Genomic DNA, 14,850 nt, shown 5'->3' with positions numbered 1-14,850 from the left:
TGCTTTTCTTAACCAACACAATTGTGTTTTGATTAAAGTTGAAGTTATTGAAACTGGCCTGTTTCACGGTTCTTTCGTTTGAAGTTCTTTTTACAATCCACGAATATTTCCTGCCTGCTGTGTGCCAGCCCGGTGCTAGGTACTCAGTCCTACAGGTAAAAATAACAATATGTTTAGTGGGAAAGGAGACATTTAACCAGTGAACATAATCGACTGGTTAAATAAATAATGGATTAATTAGTATTTTGAGGTTAGACCCCAAAATGATTGAATGTCAAAGCAATGGCCTGAATACACATAACAGATAATCATGGTGACTTTTTAACTTGAAAAGGCATATTCTTACCCGATTGGACACTAATTATTTGGGTATAAATCTCATGCCGAAGCCACAAAATGGGTGGCTCTACCGGAATTGATCAGGTGTTAGGATGCTTTGTATCTGTTTTAAGTATGTTTATATAACTAACTTTAAAAATTACTCCAAAGGTTTTTTCTACACTTGGACATACGCCTCCTTTTCATTTTTAAAAACTATTAAATTGTTCCGTAAGCTAATGTTTCTGCTTGAAAATTCAGTAGGGACTTCTGATTGAGAACCCAATCCTCCCCTCCATCCCTCCCGCCCCCCACTCCCCCCCCCGCACCACGCGTTTCGATTCCCGCAGCAGCCGTCGCTGGGCCGGGCACGGGGGTTTATTGTATCGCTCGCCGCCCATGGGCACTGTCATTTCCCATTTCCAGGGTACCAGCACTGACTCCTGGCGCTCTCTCCTAGGCCAACGAGGTGACAGACAGCGCGTACATGGGCTCTGAGAGCACCTACAGCGAATGCGAGACCTTCACCGACGAAGATACCAGCACCCTGGTGCACCCTGAGCTGCAGCCCGAAGGAGACGCGGACAGCGCAGGAGGCTCGGCCGTGCCCTCCGAGTGCCTGGACGCCATGGAGGAGCCCGGCCACGGCGCTCTGCTGCTGCTCCCAGGCAGGTCTGTACCCCGCCCCGCACGGCCTGGACCCTGTGCCGGAGGCGCTGTGGGGGTATGCGAGATGGGCCGCATGGGTGCCAGAGGGGCTCGTGTCGGAGAGGCTTAGAATCATCCCAGGGCCTTGGAGAGCGTGGGGACCTGCCAGGTAGCCCACGCCTCGCTGCCTTGAGCCGCCTCCCGTCACAGCTCACCCACCTGTCAGGAGAAGCCCCTCCTGCTGACAGCAGATGGCAGTTGTTACAAACGCTGCACAGCTCCGCTGGCTGTAGAGATAGAAATTGTAGGAGAAAAACTTGAACTCCGCCTTTTGGATTTTGTCCTCACAGTTCTTATAAACCAGGTAAGACATCATATTCAGTAAATGTCTTCCGGCAGGGTCTTAGAACCTCATCTTTGCAGCACACCTGACCAGACCTGTTTCCGCCCCCCCTTGCCCGCCCCAGGTGCCCCCAGGCATTTTTAGGACCAGAGAGAGAAGAGGGCCGGTGGGACAGGTGCTGGTGGCCCACGTGGACCTGAAGGCACAGCTTGCGGTTTTGCCCTCTGCGGCTGGGGGAGCCACCATGCTTAGCAGCCTTGGAAATGTTTGGTTTTATTTTGTTTCGGTCATTTTATATCATTTCGTTTCTTGTTTGGCCCTTACAGAGTTCTTGTTCTTTTTTTCCTCAGTAATTGAAGTATTTATTGCACAGTGACATGCACCTGTCATAAATGTGCAGACACACCTGCATCTGGGGACCCCTCCTGCGCCCTCCCAGGCACTTGGCTCCTCAGGCAGCAGCACGCTGCCTGGTTTTGTGCCTGACATGCTGCGTGACCACACTGAAGGGTCATCTTACGCCTGTTCGCTTACCATCATGGCTGTGAGACTCAGCCATCTTTTTGTGCACAGTTGTAAATCATTGCATTCACTATTATTAGAGCATTCCACTGTACGAATATGCTGTGTCTTTTTAACTCACTGTCGATGAGCACTTGGGTAGCTGACAGTTTGGGTTTGATGAATAAAGCTGCTGTAAACATGACCTGTATTTTAGCGGTGCATACGGAGCACGTGCGTTTGGCTGTCAAAGTTACTGCACTTCCCGCCGTACAGATGGTTCCAGACAGGGCTTATAGTCGTTACACGCCTGCCAGTGCTGTCTGTGGGCTCTGGATGCTCCCCGTCCTCGGCAGTACCTGGTGTTACCTGCTTTTTCATGGTCGTTTTTTGGAGGGCGTGGACTGCAAGGCTGGGTCAGGATAGTTCTCACTAGCGTTTCCCAGGTGACACGAGGGTGAGCGCCTTTCCTTCCTCTCTTGCCCGTTAGAGATCCTTTTTTGTGAAGTGGCTGTTCATGTCTTTTATCCATTTGTTTCTTGCAGGGGTCTGTAAACTTTTTCTGTAGAAGGCCAGATAATAAAATTTGTTTTGGGCTTGCAGGCTATGGGGGCAGAGTCCCAGAGAGCGGTTTCCAGGCTCTCGGCCTCACGTGGAAAGGTGTTGGCTCGGGTAGTAGATGGTCATCAGCTGTGACTAGTTGGCCATCAGCTGTTACCGGTTAGCCATTAGCCACTGATATAACTGCCGTGGCTGAGCTAGCAAGCGCGGATTGCAGTTGGCAAGTGGGGTCGGTTGGGAGAGAAGTGGACGGCAGACTACGGGATCGTGTGGCTCCTGCTTCCTGTGTCTCCAACCCAGCCACCAGCGAGACTACAGTGGTGTGACTCCCCTATCTATGGCTCCGTGGGTGTTCCTTTTTTGGCCTCACCATGTCCTGTGTCCTTATGTGGGGAGCGGGATCTGAGACCCTGCATGACACAGGCCTTATCAGCTTGGTGGCTACTTCTCAGCTCTGCTTTTGAAGTTCAGAGTGGCACATAAGTGGGTGGCACTTGCCCCTCCTCCTGGTCTGTTGGTCCTGGTGTCTGTCTTTTTCTTCCTGATTTGTAGTTCTTTATATATTTTAGATAGGAGTCCTGTGTTCCATATGTGGATTGCCAGGTATCTTTTTTTCTGCTCTGTAGGTTGTTGCCTTTTCAGTTTCCTGGTTGTGTCTGGGAGGAACAGATGTTTTTAATTCTCCTCTAGTCCATTTTTTATCTGTTTTCCTTTTGTGGTTAGCACTTCTGTGTTGTTCAAGAAACCTTTGTTTACTCCACATCGCTGTGATGTTGACTGCTGCTTTCCTTTCTTCCCCCCTTTCCTCCGCCTCTCCCCCCACTCTGGTTCAAGCCGTTGTTTCTCAGTCTAGTTGTGTAGGACACAGCTCCCTGGCCCATGCTGGTATTATGAGCCTTGTGCTCCCCCCAGCTGAGGCTGTCGGTTGTCAGTTGATGGTTGGTCGCTCACAGCAGCTCACGGCAGTTCTTGCCGGCTGCCGGCCACTCACGCTGGGTTCTGGCCACTCATGCTGGCCACCGGCCACCCATGGCAGCCCACGGCAGCCCAGCTGCAGGGAGAGCTGTTGTTCACAATCTTAGCTGTAGAGGGCGCAGCTCACTGGCCCATGTGGGAATCAAACCGGCGCTCCAACCATCTGAGCCACCGGCCGGCCCTGCTCTCCTTTCAAAGCCTGTTGTTTTGACCTCATATGCAGATCCGTTGTCTCTCCACAAGTGATCTTTTGTGTATGGTGTGAGGTAGGGATAATTCTTCCCATATCGATATCCAATCAAATCAGCCTCATTTTGAAAAGATCCCCCCTTCCTTCCTCCACTGTCCACGTGTCGCCTTGGTCCCATGAGGTGGTTACTAGAACATTGGAACCCACATAGGTGGCTCACAGCACATTTCTGCTGTCACACCCTCGGTTCGGGGGCAGCCCATGGCTGTGAGTCAGAAGGCGTAATTTCTCTTTTGCCTTTGCAGATCCCACCTGCACAGTCAGTCCGTCGTCACGGTGATTGGTGGCGAGGAGCATTTTGAGGACTACGGGGAGGGCAGTGAGGCGGAATTGTCCCCGGAGACCCTCTGCAATGGGGAGCACGGCTGCAGAGACCCCGCATTTCTCACCCCCAGGTAATACAGCCTTGCACCTGTGTACCTGTTGCCCTCCCATTTCCCCATGTCTAGTTGTAGGGAACTTTCCGCTTTGGTTAGTAAATTGGTAAAAGAGAACTTATTTATTCACTGTAATATAATGAATGTACCACAGTCAACATTTTAAGATTTATACCTGGGTGAAAGTTGGCTGAAGTTTCTCCCATCCAGTTACGTTCCCAGGTCACTCCACACTGAGGCGGCCTCAGCAGAGCCACGAGGTACAGGGCCTGAGTGGGCAAACTTGGCTTTGCACGTTCCTTAGGTACTCATTGTGGCTCTCGTCGTGGCTTGTAGCCGGCTTTGCGGGAAGCTGCATGTATGTAAATGTGTGAGAACGTTTCAGTTCTACTCTCACGTAGAACATTGTAATTATACAACATGGTGTTATCAACGATCGCTACCATGTTTTACATCAGCTCCTCAGACCTTATTCCTCTCAGGGCTGAAAACCTGCCTCCGAGGGAGCCCTTGATATCACAACGCTCTGAAGTCATTTCCTTGTAATGATCTGACATCCCCAACGGCCTGGGAAGTTCTGGATTTGAGTAAACTGCACCGTGACACCTAATGGGCGAGACCCTCACTTAGCGAGCTGCTTCCTTCTCTAGGGCTGCACAGGAGGCCCAGGGAGAACGCTGGCCCTTGTGTCCAAACGAGGGGCCTGAGCGTGCTGTGTCCTGTGGCCCGGCCACCTTTCCCTGCTGGCTGGCCCATCAGAGAACACGCCTGCCTCTTCAGGCGAGACCCCCGCATGGCTGAACAGCCTGGCCTCTTCCGTCCCCTCTCCCATTTGCACCCAGTCCTTGAAATTCTCCGTCTTTACTGACCACAGTGGCCGAGTATCTTTAAACTGGCAACTGCGAGATTCTTCCTTTGTCTAGACTGTTAGCCAAGCCTAGAGGACATGGGTGGGGGCTGTGGCAGGAGGGTCTGCCTGATGGGTTCCCCCCTTGCTTTCCCCGTGTGCTATTCCCTAAGCTGCCCACCAGTGTGGGTGAGGGGCCCTCCACAGGCATCTCTGGGGGTACGAGGTAGTGAGGCTGCGAGCCTGCTTGCAGCAGCTCCCTTCTGCTGCACATGCGCGTGCTGGTGTTGCAGCCGAGGTCGGAGGACCTGGCCTTGCTAAATGTGTCCTGTCCTCTCCCGGTTAGTGCTACCCATTTGTTCAGTTTGTCCCTGTCTCTTGCCCAGGGCTTCACTGTTTTCTGTCTCAAGTGTGACTTCTATGCTGTAACTGATGTTTCATTTTAACTTTCCTTCCAATTGAACTTCCAGATTGGCTTTAAAAGCCTGTGGGTCCTCATGCCCCAGGGACATTGCAGCCTTCTGGCCACAGATGCATCACCAGTGCCCCTGACAGCCCATTGAAATGAGATCGCAGGGCGGCTCACAGCATGCTGACTTGTCAACACAGTTGTTAAACCTGACAAAATTATTGGTGATTCATAAGCCATGCATAGTCTTTGATGCTGGTGATGTTTAGAGCAGTTATTAAAGCAGGTGCAGCACAGTGAGTTCAACTCTGCCTGGAGACAGGCTTTGCTCTCACATTGACGAGTTTTTGACCAAGGAGGAAGCAGTGTGTCCAGGCACTTCTTGTTCCGGGCTTTCATGTCACAGTGGAGCAGATGGGTTACCCTGTTTCCTCTGAGCACCTGACCAGGGAGGAGCAGAGGTGTGGCCCGGGCCTGCGGCTCGAGCAGGTGTGTGTCACCGGTCCTAGAAGTGACACTGAGGGAAGTGGTTTGATCGCAGTCTGAAAGATCTAGAATCTTCCACAGCCAGTTATCTGACAACATGCTTTTGCCCAGCTGATTCCAGCCCCGAGTGGCGTCCCGGGAAACCTGCCAGGTCCTTGCTGTCTCCTGAACTGACACTTCTCGTCTCTCTAGCGCCGACCCGCTTGCTGCCAAGCTGCACAGCATTCTTACTGATGAGGCTTTTGAGTTTTACTGTAGCCAGTGCCACAAACAAATCAACCGCCTCGAGGATCTTTCTGCTCGCCTGAACGATCTTGAAAAGAATAGGTAACTGGCCTTGTTCGGTGTTCAAGGCTGAGGGGGACTCTTGCCCGCAGTCCCCCCCCAAGCCGGTCTGGTCAACTCTGGGGGGGCTTCCTCTATGGTCCAGAGGTGAGCATGCAGACGCCCGCCCCTTGCCTGGCCCTGCCCCACCTCCCTGCACGGCTGAGCCTGCGTTAGTGCCCTTTGTCCCCCTCGCTCCTGTGTGCATGCCACAGTCTAATCAGCAGCTTCGGTCCCTGCGGCAGGAAGCAATCTTTAGATACTATGTATCCTGTGTGAGGAAATCCCGCGTGTGAAAGAAAGCCTGTGCTTAGGGAAAGAGACTTTCTTCCTTTTCCTAAAAGATTCCTTTAATTGAGTCTCGTGAAACAGCATTGGGAAATTTAAAGTAAGATTTGGTCTTTTAAAAGCAAGTTTGTAGTCAGCTTTCGGGAATGTTGGTTGAAATCAGGTGTGTGTTCTCTGGGGGAGCCCCTCCCCGAACTCGCTTTTGTAAGGCTGCCTCAGACTCCCTTTCCAGAAGAATCCAGCTCTGCTATGCTGGCATCTGCTGCTCCCTGCCCTCGCCAGTCCGTACTCCTCCATCTTCTGGGTCCAGTTTGTGTCAGACCATTAGCTTCCCGCTCCACCCCTGCTCCCCAAGCCCAGCTCAGGTCAGAGTTCCAGGAGGAGACAGTTTCTTTTGCTGACTCCTCACAACTCCACAAACTCCAATTATGGGAAACATTTCTTGGGTCGTTTGCACATATTGACATGCCCATAAAGCGTATTGTTGATTTAGCTTGTTGTATGGGCAAGACCCTAGGTGGGCCCCTCTGAGGGCAGAAAGGGGTGGTACGTGCTCATCAGCGGTGTGGGCTCCCAGGCAGCAATCCAGGGCAGCTTCCTGGAAGAAGGGGTGTCAGACTGGCAGTAGGTTACATAAATGCAGAAATGTGAACCATCCTGATGGTTTCAGTGTGTTTCGAGTAGTCTCCTAAACACTGCTTATGTATCTTGAGCCTGCCCCGTTATGCCTGGTGTCCTGCCTCTAGTTTCAATCCCAGTACATTTCACATCTGGGACACTTTTTCTTGTGTTCTGTGCAACACTTACAACACAGGCCGGAGTCCAGCAGATGCCCAGTTGGGTGGAGAGGACAGGACGGTACCTCGGTATCTGTGGCCCATCACCAGCTGCAGAGGGAGCCTGGAGGGGTCCCAGCAGCAATGAGGAAAAACCGGAAATGCTCTTTGAGGGAGGCTTTCCAGGGATACTTGAGAAAATGAGGCGTCTGGTGATTCTAAAGACCCTCTGGCCTCTGTTTTAGGGAAAATGAGTTTCACCTCCTGCGTGTTTGTTTCCCTGGGTGCACTGGTGAGGGGTCTTTTGTCCTTTCCATGTGGAGCCCTGCCCGCCTGCTGACTGGGTTCCAGTACGAGCATGTCATCTCTCATTCTCTGAAGATGTTTGGTGTAGACGTGCTCTTTTCCCACGTGGAGAATCTGCCCCAGGCCTGCCATGGTCACCCCCGCGAGGCTTTGTGGGGCAGAGAACAGCCTGGGACGTGGCTAAGTTCCACCAGTGAGTCCAGTGGGGGTCTTATCTCCAATTTCGGCTACCTGTTCCCTAAGCAAGACTCTACTAAGGTTGGTTAACATGCTGCTAAAATCATTATTATATAATCAGGACACACCTGTCAGTCAGGAAATGTCCCCCTAAACACTCAGTTAAGGAGATCTGAATGTTGCCTGTTGGTTTCCGTGGGGTTGCCTCAGAAAAATTGTATTTGGTTATAGAGTGTGGAAGATAAAAGGTGATTGAGGCCAAACCATGTCTGGAAGCTTTGGCGTCATGTACAATTTCCACCCAGTGAGGTTCAGAAGATGCCAACCGCTGTCATGTTTTCCAGGTTTTGGAGACATTTTGTAGAAGTCTGCTTTCCCTTAGAGGTATATTTTCAAATTATAAACTCTGTCACTGGACTGCCAGTCTCATCCCTGAGAGGTCAGTTAGGAAAACTGAACAGTGAGTCTGTCCTAGCCTGTTATTTTCAAGGAATCTTTGTAGCATTAGGAGGAAACTCGATTTGTGTTAAAATACACAGTATTAGTCAGGATCCCGTCAAGAGAGGGCGCTACACAGTGATTTGAACAGGGAAAGTTTCACAGAAAGTCTGACTGTAACAGGATTGGCTAGTAAGAGTCGAGAGGACTCGGGATACCGGAACAGCATCTTTGGGGGGCAGTGACATCCCTCCCATTTGCAGAGAGCGTGGCCCTGGCACACTCTGTGGCAGAGATGTCACTGGTGCCACACCTGGGGGACTTGTTGGGAATCTCCTTTCTAGAAGTTGCTGGAATACTGCCCCTCGAAGGGGTCTCACCAGGGATACTTTGCTACAAAACTGCCGGAAGATATGTCCGGGGAAGTTCTGGGCACTGGGTGCTGCTGGGCACTGGCTCTGGGGAAGCTGCCCAGGTGGGATTTGGGAATGTGACGTATCGGTGCCGAAATTAAAACCTATGACAACACTTTGCGGTTTCAAACAAGCCCATGCCACGTTTCACGTAGGGGCCTCTGATGGCCAACCGCTTGGAGGGTAATCGGGCTTCAGAAACGATTGGGATGTGGCGTTGGCCAGTGGCTTGGACCCAGTGCAGCAGCTGGTGGGCTAGGTCCTGGGGTCGGCCTCTGAACTGAGGTCGGATTGTGGCTTCATCGGAAATTTCTTTGGGGGGGGCGGCAGATAATGCGAATAACACTTGCTGAGGCCTTGACAAGCCCCTGCGATTGCTCCCATGTCCCTGAATGTTTTGCTGAGTGGGCCTTTCTGTGCATGGAGCTGGCCTCGCGAGCGGGGTGCTGCATGCCTGTGGTCGCGCCCCCATCACCGTATCTCTTCAGCCTGAATTTCCTGTTTCCTCCCGTTCCTCCCTGTCTGTTCTCTCACACAATTTTCCTGTTTATTTTGATTTTGCACAGTCCAACGAGGCGGCTCTCCAGCAAGAAGGTGGCAAGGTAGGAGACCATTGCTTACTTAGAATGTTCTTCTGAAATGCGCCACTGCTCGTAGCTCTTTAAAAACATGTTTAAAAATATGGTTTTCCAAGGTATTTTTAAAAACTCGGGAAAGTTACTGCCAGGGTTTGGGACTGAAAATAATTTGAGGGGATGGGTTATGAAAAGAATTTCCGAAGGTGTGGATTGGGACCTGAATTTGTTGATACTGAAAGCTTTTGGCATTCCTCCTGTTTTACTGCGCATTCACCACAAGGTCCGGAAGGCGGCCGAGGTCCCCACGTCTGATGTAGGTTAACCCACTGGTAGAGAGCCCACGAGGGGCCTGATCTCACACCGCCAGATGTGATGGAGCCTAGGTCTGGGTCTGCCTCCTTCAAAAGCTGTGCCCTTCCCACCCCCGCTGGTTCCCCCAGGTGAGAAGGAGACGGAGATGGGTCTAACTCGGGGCTGCTAAAGAACATGCTTCTGCGACCACTCATTCCTTTGTCCGTCCTGGATCCGACCTATTGGCTTCCTGCAGTGACAGGTGACAGCACACACATGTATCCGCTGCCTGCTATGCTAGCTCTAAAGACAAGTTTCACAGGGTTTACAAGATGCCCACAGCTCTGAGGAAGCCATGTAGCACGTTACTGCATTTCCTTTGTGAGACAAGTCACTGCTTCTCCTGGAGGCAGTGATTCTCTTCATGTTTTTCTTTTTTTTTTTAAGTTCCTACATTTTACTGACTTTCACCTTTTTTAAAATTTTTTTTATTGGGGAATATTGGGAAACTGTGTTTCTCCAGGGCCCATCAGCTCCACGTCGTTGTCCTTCGATCTTCAATCTAGTTGTGGAGGGCGCAGCTCAGCCCCAAGTCCAGTTGCCATTTTCAGTCTTTAGTTGCAGGGGGCGCAGCCCACCATCCCATGCGGGAATTGAACCGGCAACCTTGTTGAGAGCTTGTGCTCTAACCCACTGAGCCATCCGGCCGCCGCTCTTCATGTTCTTCTTTGCTTCATCTTCTGTCCTGCTCCTGCCTCCTCTGCTCAGCCCTGTGACAGGGCCACAGGCAGCCCTGTGTCTGTGTGGATGTTCCCTGCCAGAGCCACTTCACGACCTGGATGTTTGTTTCAGATGTTGGACCATCTCACTTCCTGATCCTCTGTCTTTTTTTTTTTTTTTTTAAATCTCCAGCACATATTCCAGTAGTTTCTTGAGAAAAGAGGTGCCCAGGAGATACATTTGCAAGACCTTGCTAGATATTTTATTCTTATAGTTTGGCTTTGTATAGAATTGTGGATTGTAAATAATTTCTCTTTAGAGCTTTTGAAGGCATAACTCATTATCTTCTAGTACGAGGGCTGCTCCCGAGAGGTCTGATGCTGTCTGGTTTTCCTTTGTAACCATTTCTCCATCTCTGGAAGCTTTTAAACGTCATCTTTATCCCTGTAGGTGAGAAATGTAATGATGAGCCTTGTGAGTCCTTATTCCCATTGATTACCTGGGCTGAATGAAAGATGTGCTGTTCTAATCTGGAAGCTTCTGTGCCTTAGCTCTCGGGACTTTTCCCGGGGTGTTTCTTTGACAGTGTCCTGTGTTCCATCCACTTTCTGCTCCTTCCGGACTCCTGCTTGTGGCCCCACATGACCTTGTCGCCCACGTGCCTCTCTGCTCTGGCTCCTGTGACGCCTGCGCCACCAGCTTCTCTTCCCCGTCTCTTCCCTGAGTTCCACCTGGGCTCTGGGCTCTGTCCTTCCTGATAGAGGTCTCCCTCAGATAAGTGGGAGTGCTCTGTGCAGATTGGAGTGGTTGCTCATCGCTGGCAGGCAGCCTCTGGCCAGCATGTGGTGTGGACAAGGCCTCTGTGTCCGCAGGTCTTTTTGCCAACCAGACCCATGGTTTCCCCGAGTGGAGTCCTGCCCGGCTGCTGGCGTTTGGAGAGCCACACTGGGCCCGCCAGGTAGTCTGTAGACTGTGGGTGTGTGCGTTCCATTGGCAGGCTCTGTGTCCGGAGTCCAGGGCTCCTCTGGGTCTTGGAGCGTCCTTGTCAAGGGGTGTGGTGGACACCGCCCCTCCCACCCTCTGTGCTCATCTCTGCTGGCCTGTTTGCAGGGGCTGGTCCTTTCTGGGTTCTCGAGGGAACCAGCCCACTTCCGGAATCTCACTGGCCCTCCTCCCGCTGCTCTCCAGTGTCCAGTGCCCTGGTGCCATCTGCTTCTGCTCTCCTTGTCCTGGAGAACATAAACCTTTTGATTTTCTTTTATTATTATTATTATTATTATTATTATCATCATCATCATTATCATCTTAAGGGCTTAGATCTAGAGGAAGCAGTCATCAATCCACCTTTTCCATCTTTCTCCATCACGCCTTTGAGAAAAGTATCCATGTTCTTAAGAGATGTAATATTAATTGCCAGCCACACGGTATTGCAGTTTTAGCATTACTTTCTGTCTCACTTCCATCTTTTACCCCAAACAGGCTATATAGCTGGTGAAACTAAGGAAGGTAAAAATCTAACTGAGTCATCTCCTCTCAACCTCCCAGGTCTGGGACATGGAGGGACCCTGGGGCCGGTAGGGGCCCAAATCGCGTCGGCGGTTGGGCTTTGTCTGCTCCCTCCTTTGAAACACCCTCTGAGAACTTGGTTTTTCTTTCCCAGCTACCCTTTGGTATAGAAAAGCCCAGTCTGCAGCTAGAGTTTACAAACAGAGGCATATTCTGCCGTTTTTACATACAGTTTTAATGTGCTGCTCTTTTGCCCCTAACACTGCCAACAGAATTTGAAGGAAACTCAAAATAACTGTTGTAATTTAGCTTTTCACAGTGTTTCTGCCCTTCGCATGTGGCCTTGTGGCTGGATTATGGGTTTTAGAGGCACCAGCTCTGGCCCCTGGGTCCTGGCTGTGTGCCTGACCTGGACAGCAATGGCTCTGGGGTCGCTATATGTTTGAAGACCCTGAGGCATTGGCACAGAGCCAGCCTCAGGAGGGAGGGAGCAGCAGCGGGACCACCGCAGGGCAGGAGGCAGGTCTGGAGTGTGCGGTTTCGGCCCCCGGTGGCCTACCTGCCAGACCCTACCTGCCCCCCTTTGGCGTGATCAGGCATTTCCCTCAGCCCCCTCTCCTGGTAGGTCTCCTGAGTGGGGGTGAGTTTAAACACACGAGCCCCCCATCCACCATTTCTGGGAGCCTTGGCCTTCCCCTGAGGTGGTCACATGCTGGGGCCGCATGCTGGGTGCTTGGGGACTGGGTGTGACCGCCCATCCCCACCCAGGTTCAGCTGTTCAGAAGCGCCCGGCGCCCCTCGTAGGAGCTCAGAGTCGGGTGACAGGCCCCGGGCCACAGCCCCTCCTCAGCGTGGGCTCTGGGTCTGGGGTGGGCAGCTTCCTGTCCCAGGATTGCCTCACGTTTGGGGTCCAAGTCCTGGGTGTTTGCGAGCAGCAGTTGGATGAGAACATGTGGGCTGTCGGACATCCTGCACCTCGGGTTCCGCACCCCTTAGGGAATCAGGTGGAGTCCCCAGAAAGGTGCTTATGTGTCCAGCCAGGGAACAGCCAGGGGACTCGTGGTCCCCATGGGTGAAGAAGCCCTTCTGTTTTGTTTGCCTTAGAACGTTTCTGGGAAAATAATTTAAGAAATGTATAAGCTCCATTGGTACTAAAAAGGAAATAGAACTTGATAATTTTGACAAAGATAATGTAGAAATTTCAATGTCATTTCTAATAGCATTTTATTGAATTCTTACCCTGTGCTATGAGGACGAACTATTTATATATATATATATATATATATATATATATATATATATACACACACACACACACACACACACACACTCACACACACACACACACAAGCCTCATTTAAATCCTGTAATAGCTGCAGATCCCCATTTTATAGGCGAGTAAGGCTCAGAGAGGGTGAGTGGCTTTCTCAGGGTCACACAGCTCTGGGTATCAGGGTGCCACCTGGGAGCCTGGGTTGGTACATGCAGACTCTGTCCAAACGCTCTTAGAGTTTGACGTGCTCCAGGTAAATTACAGCTGACACAGTGTCACCACAACTAACAAGATGGTCTCTAGGGTGACTTTGAACATGTGTTTGCTAAGTACCTGCTAAGGTGCCAATCGCGGAGGAGCTAAGGAAGGAGCTCCGAGGGTGTGGGGCCCCGGGAGGTGGGGGGGGGCTTGCAGCATGGCCGGAGCCAGTGCCTGCCTGAGCCCTAGGCTGTGTGGCACCCAGCGTGGCCCACAGGGTTGAAGATCTGTGTCCACTGGTGCCAGGCACAGAGAGCTGCTGCCGCAGAGGACAACCGCAGCTGTGTGTCTCCCCAAGAGAGACCTGTGGTCTTTCATTGTTGCTGCACCAGGAGTACATTGGAAAATCAAGTATCAAGATGCCAGTAGGTGACATTGTGTGCAGAAGTCATGGTCCCGAATTAATATTTCACGGCCTGCAGTGGCAGATGAGATTATTTCATATCACAGGGAGGAATGGCGTCGTGTTTATTGCCCGAGTACAAAGTACCCTCGCCCCATCATCTGGTGGCGAAGGAGGCCGGGCCGGTCAGGCTCCAAAGAGCAGCAGGAGGACTCTGCACGCAGAGCGGCCGGCCGGCCCCAGCCCCCGCAATCGCGTCCTGCCTGGAAGTCCCTCCGGTGCAGACCTGGGCCCCGGCGGCCGGGCGCTGCCTGGGAGCCTGACCTGCATGTGCTCATGTTTGAGGAACTAGTCATTCGGCTCTTCCCGTCTTTTCTGTCTATTCTGCTGAAGGACCTTTTCTGGACGGGGGTGTTGTTTCTTCTCCACAGGCACCTGCACCAATCAGGGGCCCTGACTATGGACGCCCTGCAGGACCCCCCTGAGGACGCCATGGAGGGCATGGAAGAGGCCATTGCAGACAAGGTAGGCCTGGGCGGCAGGACCGAGGCCCGCAGGCAGACACCACAGCCAGTCCCAGGACGCGTACTGGGTGCTGTGGCCTCAGGGGTGGCCCACGTCGACGTACGTGGGGTGCGGTGCATTTGGGGTGCCGGGCCTCTTCCTGGCAAGCGGCTAGAGCACCGTGGAAGTGGTGATGGTGCCACAAGGGCTAATTAGGTCCTCCACCAGCTCCCGCATTTCACATACATGGAAAAGGGAACTGAGGATGGGAACAGAGCAGTGAGTGGCTACCCACCTGTCTTTGTACGGGGTCCGCTCAGGGTGCACTGGCATGCAGAGACTCAGCTCTGCAGGGCCTCTGGAGGCAGGATCTGGGGGCACTCGGCCTGCAGTGGTCACACAGCCAAACGTGTGAAATGGCCTGTTCCCTGAGAAAGGAGTCTGGTGAATGGGTTATGGGGGACCAGGCAGCCATCTGTGGTAAAGACCCTGAGCTTCGCAAAGACCAGCTCCAGCAAGAGGGGAAGAGGAGGGTGGCAGCACACATACCCCCTCGTCCTGTACCCACCCGCCTCCTGTACCCCTCACTTCCTCCTGTACCCCCCGTCCCCCTTCCCGTCCCCCTCACCTCCGCTGGAACCTCCTCTCTACAGCGGCTCCAGCATCTGCTCTGCAGAACCTTCTCTGGCGCTCAGGGCTGGCCTTCTCTCCTCCTACCACCCGTGTAGTATCTGTCTCCCATTTAGTTAGTGAGCTTCCTTAGGAGGGAGGGACCAGCCCCCTGGGGCCTTTCTGTCCCTTGAGTCCCCCGGACATGCTACATGGGTTGGGTCTGGCAGAAAGCAGGCGCCCCTGCCTGCGGGGGGACCGTAGCCTGGCTGCCCCACACTCCCTCACAGGTCCATCACGGAGGTGCTGTCCGGGAACCTTATGTCTCTCG

General features: G+C 52.5%; 1 protein-coding gene across 3 annotated transcripts in view; it reads left to right on the top strand.

Moving 5' to 3' along the window:
* The window catches only part of RAB11FIP3 (RAB11 family interacting protein 3), a 71,998-nt gene that overhangs the window by 47,113 nt on the left and 10,035 nt on the right, over window positions 1-14,850 (top strand). The window contains exons 4-8 of one of the 3 annotated variants that reach the window (XM_019756180.3): window positions 779-990; window positions 3,842-3,991; window positions 5,908-6,042; window positions 9,004-9,039; window positions 13,838-13,931. In XM_019756180.3, the coding sequence (XP_019611739.2) occupies window positions 779-990; window positions 3,842-3,991; window positions 5,908-6,042; window positions 9,004-9,039; window positions 13,838-13,931 (627 nt within the window). The remainder of the gene's footprint in view (window positions 1-778; window positions 991-3,841; window positions 3,992-5,907; window positions 6,043-9,003; window positions 9,040-13,837; window positions 13,932-14,850) is intronic. The other 2 variants (XM_074322929.2, XM_074322930.2) reach the window with 2 other exon arrangements.

This window comes from Rhinolophus sinicus, chromosome 10, assembly GCF_057876585.1.
Source record: "Rhinolophus sinicus isolate RSI-liver-muscle chromosome 10, RSI-T2T, whole genome shotgun sequence".
NCBI lineage: Eukaryota > Metazoa > Chordata > Mammalia > Chiroptera > Rhinolophidae > Rhinolophus > Rhinolophus sinicus.
The sequence above is the reverse complement of the archived record's forward strand: the minus strand, read 5'-3'. Positions and strand labels throughout refer to the sequence as shown.